This window comes from Desmodus rotundus, chromosome 10, assembly GCF_022682495.2.
Source record: "Desmodus rotundus isolate HL8 chromosome 10, HLdesRot8A.1, whole genome shotgun sequence".
NCBI lineage: Eukaryota > Metazoa > Chordata > Mammalia > Chiroptera > Phyllostomidae > Desmodus > Desmodus rotundus.
This window is the reverse complement of record NC_071396.1, coordinates 94,990,541-95,004,967: the sequence shown is the minus strand read 5'-3', so window position 1 is coordinate 95,004,967 and position 14,427 is coordinate 94,990,541. Positions and strand designations below refer to the sequence as shown.

The 14,427-nt window shown below is 38.0% G+C and overlaps 1 protein-coding gene across 3 annotated transcripts in view; it reads left to right on the top strand.

The window, feature by feature from the left end:
- Positions 1–14,137, top strand: part of SMAD2 (SMAD family member 2) — an 84,039-nt gene extending 69,902 nt beyond the window's left edge. For all 3 annotated transcript variants that reach the window (XM_053912458.2, XM_053912456.2, XM_053912457.2), the window contains 3 exons: positions 1,139–1,276; positions 1,471–1,615; positions 5,494–14,137. In XM_053912458.2, coding sequence (XP_053768433.1) covers positions 1,139–1,276; positions 1,471–1,615; positions 5,494–5,617 — 407 coding nt within the window. In that variant the 3' untranslated portion in view covers positions 5,618–14,137. The remainder of the gene's footprint in view (positions 1–1,138; positions 1,277–1,470; positions 1,616–5,493) is intronic.
- Positions 14,138–14,427: the final 290 nt, after the last annotated feature.

Sequence of the window (14,427 nt, the reverse complement as noted above, 5' to 3'; positions counted from 1 at the left end):
TAATTCCGTATCTATATAAATGTTTTTAATCCTCTTATTTATGCTTATGTGTTAAAAGTGTAACTCTAGAAAGCAATAACAATATCCATATGCAAATTAATACTCTGGAATACGATAATCAGTTTTGTTTCTAAATATAAATTAAAAATTGAACTAAAAATTAAAACATTTTTTTTCTGGAAACTTTGGGCCAAAAACATGAGTGCACGCTATACATGGGAGCTCATTATACATGGCACACACATGTTAGGGTTTTTTTCTTTGTTTCTGTTGTTTTTGCTGTGTAACATACTGCCAAACACTTAGCAGCCTGAAGCAACACATCTCTGTTTCTGTGGGTCAAAACTCCAGGCATGGCTTAGGAGTCTCCTCAGGGTCTCACATGGGGAAATCACGGTGTCATATGAGCTACCTTCTCATCTGGAGCTTCAGGTCCTTGTCCAACCATGTGATTGTTGTAGATTTATGTCCTTGAAGTTGTATTACTGAGGTCCTCATTTCCCACAGACTTGTCAGCTAGAGGCTGCCGTCAGCATCTAGAGTCCACCTGTGTTTCTTGCAGGTGACCCCCTCCGTCTTCATAGGGAGCTTTGGGGGTCTCTGGTGTTGACTCTCTCTCACTCTTTGAATCACTTTCACCAGGGACAGCCCAGTACCTTTTAAATGGCATCCCCTGGTTAAGTCAAGCCCGACAAAGATAGTCTCCCTTTCTCTAACCTCCCAATGATTTTTATTACCTTTTTTCTTCAGTGGGATCTTTAAGGAAATACTATTTATTATAATGAAGGCATATTTCTCTTGAGCATTAGTTAATTCCTTCAAAATTAACTCAACTTCTTTTCCTTATTTTAAACTATATAATTTGTATGAAACCTTTTATTTTACTCTCTATGTACTTTCCTACATTGTTTAATTTTGATAAGCATGTATTATTTTTACAAATCAATAAAAATCATTGTTAAAAATACTTAGGGAAATATACAGTGTGGTATGTTTCAAAGTTAGACTTCAGAAAAGCATAGTTGTGGAAAATATCTAAATACTTTATATTATGTTAGTCTTCTCCAAGAAGACTCTTCCAAAGTCATGCTGAAATAGTAAATGTTATAAAACTAATTCCGTATGTATTTTGTTTCAGGAAGAGGAGTACGCTTATATTACATAGGTGGGGAAGTTTTTGCTGAGTGCCTAAGTGATAGTGCAATCTTTGTGCAGAGCCCCAATTGTAATCAGAGATACGGCTGGCACCCTGCAACAGTGTGTAAAATTCCACCAGGTATGGGTACAACAATGTAAATAAACCTATCATATCAACTTGCTGAGCTTTTCTGCTTACTATTAATTTTAGGAGTCAGGAGATGATTTGCATGCTCGTATTCTAGTATCTGTAGCCCTTTTAAAATTATTTTGTTACAGTCATACTCTTTTTACACAATTTTTTTTCTTTTGTTTTACTTTTTTCAATCCTAGGCTGTAATCTGAAGATCTTCAACAACCAGGAATTTGCTGCTCTTCTGGCTCAGTCTGTTAATCAGGGTTTTGAAGCCGTGTATCAGCTAACTAGAATGTGCACCATAAGAATGAGTTTTGTGAAAGGGTGGGGAGCAGAATACCGGTATGAAATACATACTCAACTCTTAAATTTCCATAATGTAATTCTTTCTTCTCTCATTCTTTGCATATTCTGGAGTTCACATGTATTTGTTTTCATTGAGGTTATGGAGTCAACAGATCTTTATGTGGAATAACAAAAGAAAGTTGAAGACATAGATTGAAAATATTGCAAATTCCTGTGCTGACATTGTAGAACATAGAATTGAAACATGTATAGATACACACTATAACATAATACCTACAGATTGTTTGATAGCATGAAAGGGGTACATTGGAAGGATCATGTCAGTTCATGGAAGGAGAGATGTTTTCACTGGGGCTTCTGGTGAAGAATGTAGAGATCACGTAGATTTTAAAAGATGTGTAGTATTTTAGTAGTCGTGGCTGTGCGGGTATGGCACGTGACGATTCTGGCAATAAAATAGCAGTTCAGTTTGCCTGGAGTATAGAAAATACAGAAGAATAAAGCTAAACAAGTAAGCTGAGACCACTTGAATATAAGATTAAGAAGTGGAACTTTATTCAGTAATAGAAGGGGTACTTGTTAGTGCCAGGAAATAAGCTGTGTTTTAAATGCAGTATCTTGTGCCTTTCAGCACTGCTAAGAATTCTGTTACTGTTCTTTTTTTTTTTTTTTTTTTTTTAATAAGGTTGTAGTCTTTGTGAATAAAAAAATGGTTCAGGCTAATACTTATTTGGAAATAGGCTTAGAAGAGATTTGAAAATGTCCTCAAGGACACGTTGTAAGTGGTGGAGACAAGACTTGAGGAAAGCTCTCCTAGACTCTTACCTTCTCTGAAGATAGTGGTAACAGTTACATAATTGAGTTTTACAAAAGCAAATTTGTTGTCAGGGGTAAGATAGATTACACAAGCTTGGATTCCACATCAAAGAAAAGGAGGACTTCCTCAGCATATTAAAGAATAGAATCATAAGTAAAATACTTAATCTTTCTCCAGCTTATATTGCTTACTCTGAATGCCTGCTTCAGAAGACATTCGTATAGTGTAGCAATAATGTTCCTGTTTTATTCCTCAACTTGGGCCCTTCTTCAGAATTTATTGCATTTCATTTGGACTTGATTTCTGATCTTAAACAAGTAGTGTAAGGTGTATGATTTTTGAAATAGTGAGATTTGAGGTCTGCTGGTTGAATACTTTCATAAAAATATATTGTTACATATTTTTTTATCTTAGAATGAAGGCTTCTCACTGTTTTATCCATGTTATATTAGTCGGATAACTCATTTTGTGACTTTGCTATAGTTCAGTTTGTTTCCAGGGGTGTCCAACCTTTTGGCGTCTCTGCGCCACACTGGAAGATGAGTTGTCATCTTGGGCCACACGTTATATACATTGCGACACATGATCACAAAAAATTCTTATCGTGTTTTAAGTAAATTTATGATTTTGTGTTGGGCCGCGTTCACAGCAGTCCTGGGCTGCATGCGGCCTGGGCCGCAAGTTGGACACCCCTGCTAATCATTTGCTTTTTGAGATGTGATACCTCTAAAGACTGCTGAGTTGTTGTTTTTCCTTTGTACTTGAAGCGACCTGAGTTGATATTAAAATTAGATTCCATCAGTAACTATCTGATAATCAAGTTTTCAGGTCAGACCTTTATTTTTCCCTTCAAATGATTAGACTGTTACAGAACATTGTAGAAATTCAGTTGAATTAAATGTGGACTAAATAGGTGAGGGAAAATTCCATGTTTATCTTCTATAGGTCTCCTGCTAAGAGCAGTTTTAATTGTAGAGAGATAGTGCTCTTCATTGACTGTGGACTCTGCCATTCTTTCACCCAGAGATAATTTAAAATCTATAATTATGAGAAGCAGTAGAATATAATATGGTTTTATGGGTGTGGAGGCAGGTGCACCTACTTCGGATAACTAAGTTTCCTTGAACATTTATAGATTAAAATAACTTCAGATACTCATGTCTGTGAACTGTCCTTTTATCCTTGATGACACTGGAGCTGAGGAGGTAGATCTAATGGTTGGATTTCTAAAACTATCAATATTTCTCCATTTCTTTAGTTCCAGCTCGATTCCTAGCATAAAAGTCAGAAACATAGTAAAAAGGAAATATAGATGTGTAAAGAATTCCTATTTTACTGAGAAATGAGTGAACCAGTACTGGAGTAACTAATCAGGTAGTGGGATGGATAATGCCTCAGGTGCAATTTTGTGCCCAAACAGAAATAGCGATAGCTTTAAACTTACTTATTTCTACCCTTCGGTGAACTAGATTAAGAATTACTCATGAGGGTTAAACTAATGTAATAATAAAATCATAGGATTGAAAACAAACTGGGAAATGTCCAGAATTCAGCAAGTGGCAAAATCAAAAGACATTTTGGCAAAATTACTACCAAAGGCCTGATACAAGGGAGCCATGAAAAGCAGGACTGTGTGTGAAGAACACAATGAAAAGAGCGGAGGGGAAGATGAGAAGGGTCAATCTTGCCTGTAGCTCTTGGACCTGTGGCGTGTGCCGTGCACAGGGGAACACACAGTCTAGATCAGAGCAAGGCAGAGAGTCTGTACAGATCAGATTCGGGACTGTTACGTTGCGTGTGTCATGTTTTAGGAATGATCGTGTATCAGAATGTGTAGTGTCTCAGACCCCGAGACAGGGATTCAAGTGCAGAGAGTTTGTTCAGGAAATGGAAGAAGCACTGGTAAGGAAGGAGGAAGTAGGGAAGTGAGGTAGGAGAGGGAAGGCAGCCAATATCATTATTAATCCATCTGATAGAGTGCAAGGCTCATTAGCTTTTTCCCTTAGAAAAACTTTGGAAAGTGGTAGAAAACATACAGAATGATCCCACCCAGAGGGAAAGGAAACTGGGCATTTAAATGCCAGTTCCTGTGTTGTGTGAGGGCCGCTCCTGGGGGTGTTAAGTCCTGGTGCTCTGGTCTGCCGTGTACCTGAACAGAGCCAAGAAGTTCTCGGGCAGGTAAGTGCAGGCCCCTGCAGGTGGAGGATGTCTAGAGAACACTGAAAAATCTGAAGTTCATAGTGGGGCACTGACACCCTCTGCTCCAAAAAACCACATCCTTTGAAATACAGCTTTAAATTATACTGAGTATATGTTGCTCGGAGGTGGAGTGTGATAATGGCCTTTTCTTATGTGTGAAGGGCTGTCACGCTGAAGAAACAAGTAGATTTGCTGACTTACTGTATATTAAGTAAAACAGAACTAAAATTCAGTACATAGAAGTGACAGGATGTCATTGAACAATTTGTGATTCCCAAACAGTTGCCCTTTTTGTTGATTACTAAGGGTGTTTCTTGTTAAAAGTCTGCATGATATTGCTGAAAGGGATGTTGTTGGCTTTGTCTGGGAAAGTGGAACTACAGCTCTGAATATTCTGTGAGAAGCTTAGGTTAGAATTTTGTTTTAGTATTCTTTAAATTTGAACCCTGTTCCATTTAGACTTCATTTGGTATTTGAATATCTTCTATTCTTTGGTTGATAAATAAGTAGGGTAACTATGTATTCCCATTAGCATAGGACAGTCCTGGTTTATGTCTCTTGCCCTGGCATGATTATTAGTAGTGACTACATTCTCTTGTAAGGTTTCCCCTTTTGGATGGTAAATAGTAAGATCACCCTACTAATTGTAATTTGAGGGTAAAGAATGTTTTTTATAAGCCTCTTTAAAAGAAAAAAGTCATTGGAAATACTTTGTTAGACTTTGAGGATAAAGCAGTTTTCAAAATAATTAGATACCCAAACTTAACACTTGTTCAGCAGAATTTAGGTTTCAGTATATGCAACCTTTTACTTTATCTGAATTCTTATTAGTGCATCTAGCTAAACATAGTCATGTTCTTTTAATTTCATAATTGTTTGCTTGTATTCTTTTAAACAGAAGGCAGACGGTAACGAGCACTCCTTGCTGGATTGAACTTCATCTGAATGGACCTCTACAGTGGTTGGACAAAGTATTAACTCAGATGGGATCCCCTTCAGTGCGTTGCTCAAGCATGTCATAAAGCTTCATCACCAATCAGGTCCCATCAAAAGACTTATGTAACAACTCTTCTGTCATAGTATTTGTGTGTGGTCCCCATGGACTGTTTATATCCAAAAATTCAAGCAAGAAAACAGCACTTGAGGTCTCATCAATTAAAGCACCTTGTGGAATCAGTTTCCTGTATTCAAATATTAGATGGGAAATTTAGTGTCTAGAAATATCCTCCCATAAAGGAGGAAGAGAAGATTTTAAAGACTTACTGATGTCTTCTTGGGCATAACATTGAATGTCCCAAAGGTTTATTAATAACAGTAGTAGTTACGTGTACAGGTAATGTATCATGATGCAGTATCACAGTATTGTGCTGTTTATATCCATTTTTAGTTTGCATAAATTAGGCGTGTGTGCTGCTTCTTGATTTAGGCAAGCCTTTATAAAGTTACAGTACCTAATCTGTTATTCCCACTTCTCCGTTATTTTTGTGTGTCTTTTTTAATATATAATATATATCAAGATTTTCAAATTATCATTTAGAAGCAGAGTTCCCTTGTAGAAAAACTAATTTTTCTGCCTTTTACCAAAAATAAACTCTTGGGGGAAGAAAAGTGGATTAACTTTTGAAATCCTTGATCTTAATGTGTTCAGTGGGTCTTAAACATTTATTCTTACTGATTTGTTTGTGTACTGCTAAATCTCTTACAAGGAAGCCTCGCAGAAAATCTCTCCAAGCCTCACCTCCATTCCTACTTATGTCCTGACACCAAAACAGCATAGCATGACATCCATTGCCAATAATGGTCACACTGATACCGCCAGCACCAGTCACCTCCGGGCCACAACAAGAATTCTTATGGAGGAAGTTGCTTTGTCTTACACCACATTTCAACAGATACTGCCTGACTGGTGTGACCTGGCAGTTTATTGATTTACCTTTGCACCTCATAAAAGAGACACACAGGTAGCAGTAGAATTATTTTCAGGGATATGCGCAATTCTTTCAGTGTATTTTTCCCTTTCTTAAAGCCAATCTGTAGATGTAAAAACACTTTTTTTAAAAGATATTTTAAAATATTTCAAAGCAGACCTAGTGTCCTTCGATTTTTCACTTGTTTTAGATTATTTTATGAATGGACCTTTTATAAATGTAATTGCTCCTGCGGAATGCTAGAAAAGGGATGCTGAGGCATGAGCAGCAGATAGGGGCCATCTGTTTTTAAAGTATGTTGTATTCAATTTATAAAATCTCTTTATTTTACATAATTATTAATCTAGAATTTTAAAAGTTTGGAGAGAAGCAGTTCAGCAACTGTTTTTAACTTACAATTACCTACAATTTGAGCTCTTCTTAACTAATCCTGATTGTGCGGTTGACTATTAGAACCAACCATGTGTTATGCTCTGCAGGGAGAGGAGGGTCCAGGGGCCCCATTGGTAGTCCGTTCTGCGCCAAGGAGTTCTTAGGTCTAACGTTTAAGTCACTGCTGTGTAACATTACTTGTTTGCCTCTCGGTAGAAATGAAAAACAACCACTCCAGGTTTCCTTCTCATAAATTTTTATACTTTTGAAGATACGTATTTTAGGTACTTGTTCTTGAAACCATATTCACCTGTCTCTGCAGGTGTCATTTTCAGTATTTTCTGCATTTCGTTGTTTTCTGTTAGTTATTCCTCATTTCCAGTATTTGTGTGTACCTGTATGTGTTATTGTAAACATGTAAATTTTTTAATTCATTCAAATATTTATTGTTTACTGCTATACGTGCCAGAAACTTTTTTAGCTTTTGGGTAAAGGTGCACAAGTCAGATATGGTCCCCTTCTTTGCTGAGACAGTAGTTATTATAACCCGTACTCAGCTTCCTTGTCCATGAAGGAAATAAATCAGATAGAGCGTAACAGAGGGAAGGCTTCTCCAAGGAAGGGATGCTCGAGCTAACACTCGGCTTGAGAAAGGAGCAGGCTGTGTGGAGAGCCTGGCAAAGAGAATGGAATCAAATGCAAAGGCTTATGTTAGAGGAAACTCAGCATTAGATATTAATTCTTTATATAAACACCTCTACACAGATCCAAACTTGAGGATCAGAATGGTTCTACAATTTATAATAGTTGAAGGTGGCCTTATTTTGTGACAGGCTGCTTCTTGTGCCATTCTCAGTAACGTTTCTTGTTCCTCAAGCCCTTGCTGTAAAGTGTGTCATTCGTATCACCTGGTCAGCACCATTTAACCACTTCTTTAAATCTGCCTTGGCAAGTTTACACCATTGCAGTGTCTGGCTGCTTGCTTCCAGGCTTCCTGCTGCCCACTGATTACTGCTTCTACAGTGCCTCATGTGATTTGAGTAAGTGTCCCAGTTATTACCACTGGTCGGATCTGCTGGAGATAACCAGGGGAGCCTCTGCCCTTTGTAGGTGTTTACTTCAGAACTTGGGAAAAGTTTGGGGGGCAGAGAACAACTGTGAAACTGGTGGAAGGTCCTTACTCCTGCGTTGATACGTTAAGTGAAGCAGGGCCAACTGCAGCGTCAGGAGTGGATCACAGCCCCACAGATACGGTGTGTTCTGCGCACCATGAAGCCGGGACCCAGCTCTTAGGAAGCACCTACTGCATCCAGCAGCCATACCTGTTGGGCAGTGGATTTCATGGTGGTGACTACATTTGTGTGGATGTATTTAGTGGTCGTGGTCATGTTTGCTTTTCAAGTTATTCTAACTTATAAATTGTTTATTTCTGGAATTTCCCACCCATGGTTGACCAGGAGTAACTGAAACCATAGAAGGCAAAACAGCGGACCATGGAGGACTACTGTAGTGAACAGAAAGACAGAATTAGCTCGTTTGACAGCAGCGATAGAGATGTTTTTAACGACACCTCCCCAGAGTTTCTTTGAAGATGTTAAACCCAAAAAGCACTTCTTTGCTTCTCTTCTTCATGTTCAGGGTAGGCCCCCAAATATACAACTCTCTGCTGGGCTGTTTACAATTTAAATTTCTTGGAATATTTCCACAAAAGAGCATCATTGGCAGTTCCCAAGTAGAAATCCCAACCAGCAGATTTTCCACATTTGTTTTTTTGATGCGATGCTGTTTTGCATTGTGTTTTGTCTGTAATGGCCTATTAATGTTGACCCTTCCCTTTTTATCCCCTTTGTAGGGGTTTTCATTCTTCTTAGTGATGAGATCTCTCTGTTAAATTTTGTCTGTATTTAAATTAACAACATTATTCCTTCACAGTGCTAGTAATTTCCTCAACTTCACAACATGAGAACTGAATGACCACGCTGTCTGTCACATGCAGATGAATGGTGATTTTCATAGTGGATTCAGGTTGCACTTGGAGACTGATGGCATTCCTACTGATTCTAACCAGTGGCAGCTTCATTTTCATTTTATGTTGGAGTTCTGCATGGATTAAAAATAAGTAACAAAACACTTTACTGCTTAGAAAAAAAATTTGAAAAGTCATTATAACCACTAGTTAAAATTAGAAAAAATTGGATTTTGGACCACTTTTTGGAATAATCTTGCATTCTTTTCTCACCTCACTTTAAGAAGCTTTGCTGGTTAGGTTCGAACTACACTAATTATACTAATTGCACATTATGGCATGCATTCATTCAAGAAATATTTATTGACGCCTGTTCTTTACCCAGACACTAGGATAGGCATTGAGTAATAAAGCAGTGACTGGGATTTGGTCTTGACCCTCAGGTTGTGCCTAGTCTCATGGGGATTACTTTCTGTCTTGGGACCTGTCACTCTGCAGGAAGGAAATTCTGCCTAGTTTTTCTTGAAAGCTGAATAGTCTTATTCTGTGTTTCAAGTACACGTTTGCAAATTGTTGAATATCTAGGGTTGAATACACCTTGAACTATATCCAGTTTTGCTTGATTCATCAATGTTTGAAACATTGTCAGATTTTCTCCTTTGTAAAAGTTAATGTAATTTCACTTTATTTGTACCTTGATTGTCAGTTTCATCAAGACTAAAACTTTGAAGGTGAAAAACAATCAGTCTAGTCTCTTGCTAGTTGAAATCAAATAAAAGAGTATATATACTCAGTTGGCTTCTCTACCTCTTCCAAAAGCTGTCCCAATATATCTTTAGGATCTTTGTCTTTTTTTTTTTAATAACTTATGACTTGGAACATTCATTCAATAATAGTCACCCTCCTGGTCTGGTGGATGGCAGGATAAAAGCAACACAAGATAGTCTTCCCTGTACTTAAAATCTGTCTTTGCTTTTATAGCTGAAGGTTTTGTCCCCCTCCACGTTCTCCCTGCCCCCGTTACTCTTTAGATAATCGGGTAGTCTATGGACATTGAAACACAAGGTCTTTGTGTTTTCACTCTGATATAACATATTGATGTCAAGACATAAATTACTTTCTGTTTTCTTTCCTCCGTGAGCTTTACTTTGCTAAATCCTCCATATTTGTCAGCTGAATTTTATTCTCTCTCCTCTTGACATGTGTTTCTAGTGGTTTTGTTGGTTGCCCTCTTCCTTGCCAACCGTGCTTTATCTGCATCCATCAGAATGTTTCTGTCCTTTGATTTTGTTACTAAAGACCAAAAAAAGGATGGTGCTGTTCATACCCAGGGTTCTAATTTCTTCATGAACTTTGATATTCAGATTGGCTAATTAAGAGGGGAAATTCTTTCCAGTTTAATGTCTTTGTGACTAGCAAATAGCATTAATTATCATATTTTATTTGAACTCACGTTTAGGATTAGACCTTTTTTGGCAGTTGGCAGCCACCGGTTCTCCTACAACACTTGTCCCGTTTCCACCTTGGAGCATATTGGATTGTTGTTCGTAGTTCAGTCCAAAGTGGTAACGATAGTGTGTGGTCTCTGGAGGTGGTCAGAATCCTGCTCTTGAGTTCTTTTTAGGTCTTCCTTTTCAAGCTCTCCGGGAATAGTTTGTTCAGACTACATTTTACGTCGGGGGCTTGAAGGACAAACGATCTCTTGGTGTTTGTAGCCTCCGCTGGGAAATGTGAACTGCAGTAGATCTAGACGGCCTTTATGAGAAGAACAACTTGTCTGACATGTTCACGAAAGTTCTTGGGTAGGAATTGTTTTGTCATGGATATTAGAACTAGCTTTGTAGATAGAACAACTGCCTTAAATCTTTTTAGTAGGAAATAAAGTATATAATGTGTGTGGATTTATATATACATACATGTACTCATAGAAAAACCTTAACAGTAGGGATCATTTTTCTCATATATTTTTTTAAATGTTGAATGCTCCTGTTATTTCAGTAAAAAGTTCTTAATTTGCTTGCAGGCATTTTCCTGTCGTAGACAGACCGTCAGAGTACTTCTTTTCTATTCTGCCAGAGCCAGTGTGGTGGCTCGGTTAGTATGCCATTTTTAGGCAGCATGACAATTAAGAATCATAACTGGAATTTATCAGTATCAAATAAGGCTCTGCCATATTACCCCTTCACTAAATTATTATACATTCATTGGCCTCTGAAAGGTACTAAGTTAGGGTGAACTTGTTTTTTAATGTTAGATTGTGGTCCCCTACCCCCCTGCCCTTAATTCTTTTCCATTTTGGTGCAAAGTGGCTGCTGAAGATACCCTGGGAAGTGCCACTACCACGTTAAATTCTCCTGTCTTTAAGGGTAGCCTGAAGACGGTGCAGACCTCATTTTCTTAGTTGTGCTCAACAGGTTTTCCAAAGTTTTTCGGGCCATCTCTGACTGAGAGAGGATGTCCGTTCATTTCAATAGAAACTGTTTTGCTGCTGTGAGATCCATAATAGACTCAGAATTTACCATTAGTTTAGATAAGAGGCCCCCTTGGGAGAATAATGCTGCTGATGATGTGAGGGAGAGGGTTCATGCGCTGTACACAAAGGACTGTCAGATTTTTCTTGAAAAAAAAAATCCCCCAAAATGATGTTTTTCCTAGCCTCCAAAAAAAGAAGAAGAAGAAGAAGAAGGAAGCTCTTTAATTTCTCCAAAATTTCCAGTTTGGTCTTTTGTGTTGGGGATAGGGATTTACTTTCTATTTCTAATTAAAGATGATAATTTATGGGATCATGAAATCCGTAATAGATTGATTTAAGAACAAAATTAAAGTTTTAGAATTATAAAAATAACATTTTCCATTTCACACTCTACTGTTCTTTCTCCCTGTGGCTTTAAAGCTTTTGGCTATTTTACAATGTTAGTCACTAGAGAACTTGCCACATTTCTGGTTCTATATTAAGTTCTACCCTTTACAGTGCTGTAGCCTAGAGTTGGTTCTGAGCCTTTGTCTGTAGGAATAGAAGCCCTACCAAAGTCTCTTCTAAAGAGATTCTCCTTTTCTGAGTAAGTCCCTAAGAAAATACCTGTTTATCACTTTCATTAATTGACATTCTTGGATTGTTCAAACAGAAGAGAAATATTGGTGGGAAAGAGTAGGGTTTTTTTTCTTAATGAATGTATGTACCTGCTTTAAGAATGTAGTCATTTGCTGGTTTATGTAACTAATATGTGCACAGATTAATTTAAATTGGGAGAAGTAATTGTCACATATATGGTAGCAAGTAGACAGCATGCATGGATTTAAAACTTTTTTTTTTAATACTGTTTCTTGGCAAAATGCAACACCCAAATTGGTCATTTCTTAAACAATCTTTACCTCAGGCTTCATTTTTTTTTTTTTTTGCTTTTTTGACCCTGGCCTTTAAGGCATAAATATTTTTATCTTTTTATTAGTGATAGTGAAGCTGTGACACCGTTTTTATACAAGAGTGCAAAACAAGAAAAACTACGGAGGTTAAGATGAAAGCAGTTTTGCGCTTGCTGAACTAGACCACAGCGTGGTAGGCAAGATAGAGATGTTTATGTCTGAGAGTATTTTTTTTTTGCCAGCTTTCCCAAGGCCAGACCTTCTGGTGGAGCACAGTTAAAAGTAACATAATTCAGGGCCTTTGTAATCTGAGGAAGTATCTCCAGTTGGTAGTCTTCTTTTCAATATATGAAGCAAAAATGTGGGAAGTAGTTGGCAATAAGTGTTTTTACCTTTAAAGAAAATATGCAAAGACACACAAAACTGGGTTATTCATTTAGCTCTGAAAATTTCAATAAGGTACAGTAAAATATGGTATAACTGGACAAAAACAGAATCTTTAGAGGATTTGTCTGGAACAGCTTGCAAGGATGAACTTTTATACACTGCTCACAAATTTGCCTAAGCACTGCCAACTATTCTTAAAGTTGACACCATTAAATAAGATATTTATGGGCTTCCTAGGAATCAGCCATTAGCAAGTGTCCTAAAGATATTTTTGAGCTGACGCCCACATAGGTAGTAGCCTCATGCTCTTGAAAATTTTTATCATTTCTCTAAAGAGACCAGTGAGGAAGAGTGAGTGAGCAGCTACCCTGGTGTGCCTGGGACTGGGGATTTCCTGGATGCGGGACTTCAGCACTAAACCCAGGGAGTTCCAAGGCACCCTGGAGGAGCTGATGACCCTAGTCAGTTGTGCTTTCCCTTCACGCCCTTAGATTAGTATTAGTTATGGAATTCAACTGCCCTGTGTCCACTGTTTCTGGTACGTGGTTGTGTGTCCTTCGATCATGACTAGACGGAATGTGATGTTTCAAACAACAATAATTAACGGTGCCAGCGTGGTGGTGAGACCAGCAGAAATCTAAGGCAGGTAACTAGTGGTTTAATGAGGTAGAGAAGAAGCAACTAGAGCTAAGTTCTTCAGGTCCCATGTGTATATGTAAGTACCGATCACGTCTTTATGGGGTTAAAGATTATCCGACAAAAAGTGGAAACTGATGGTGGTGTGGATTTCTTCTCTCTTGAGGGAAAATATGGCTTTTGATATTCTGTCCTCCACTAACATTCCCCAGACTCTCCTGCTCAAAAAGCCAGAATGTGGTATTATATATATATATTGTCTGTAAATGTTGTACTGCGATTACTAAGTGCATCAGCCACTGGCGGGTGAACGAGCTGAATGTCCTGAACCAGCCTGGGCAGTGCCCTCAGTTGCAATAGCCTCCCGCCCTCGGTGCTTACCAGCCAGAACACCAGCCACGGGCGAGGGTTTTCTAACACGGCATCCGGTCTGTGATGCGGTGAGAGGGGTGCAGATGCATTGTTCCCCTGTGGTCGTCCTCAGACTGCATCCGCTGTGCACTGTGATGTAGATGGTAGCCGCGTTCTTTGTAAGCCTTGAATCCTGTGATTGTCGGAAGTACGATGTGGTTCCATTTTTTAAAAATTAAACAATGAGCTGAGGCTTTATTACAGCTGGTTTGCAATTTAAAATTGTGAAATACTGATTTCCTTTTCCCCCACCCACACCAAATATTTTAGTCTATTTAAAGTACAAAAATAGTTCTATTTAAGAAAACATCGCTTAACTGTTCTGTGATTTCTGATCAGTTTTTGTATGTATCTGTGTGTGTCTGTATGTGCGTTCACTTTTTACCTTATTTGCTCTCCACCTGTGTTAACAGTACTGTCACCTTTGAAAGGCAAACATGTCTCCTAGAATTAAAACAAAAAGCCATTTGAGTTGTTTACGATGTTATTATGGGGCTACGTTTTTTCATTGGTTTTGATTTAAAATTGATTTTTTTTTTTTTTTTTTTTGGAGGGGATTCTGTTTTGTTTATCCATGCCCTAAATTATATGGAAACAAAATTCTTGTGCATATTTTACTTAATGGAAGTATGATTAAGAGTACATCTTTTTACTGCTTAAGTCTGGTGTTATATAAGAAATCCCACTGCCCTGGCAGACAGAAATGTGTTGCTTAATATACACCCCACACACATACACAGCACCCCCCCCACAGTGCCGGTAAGTTATA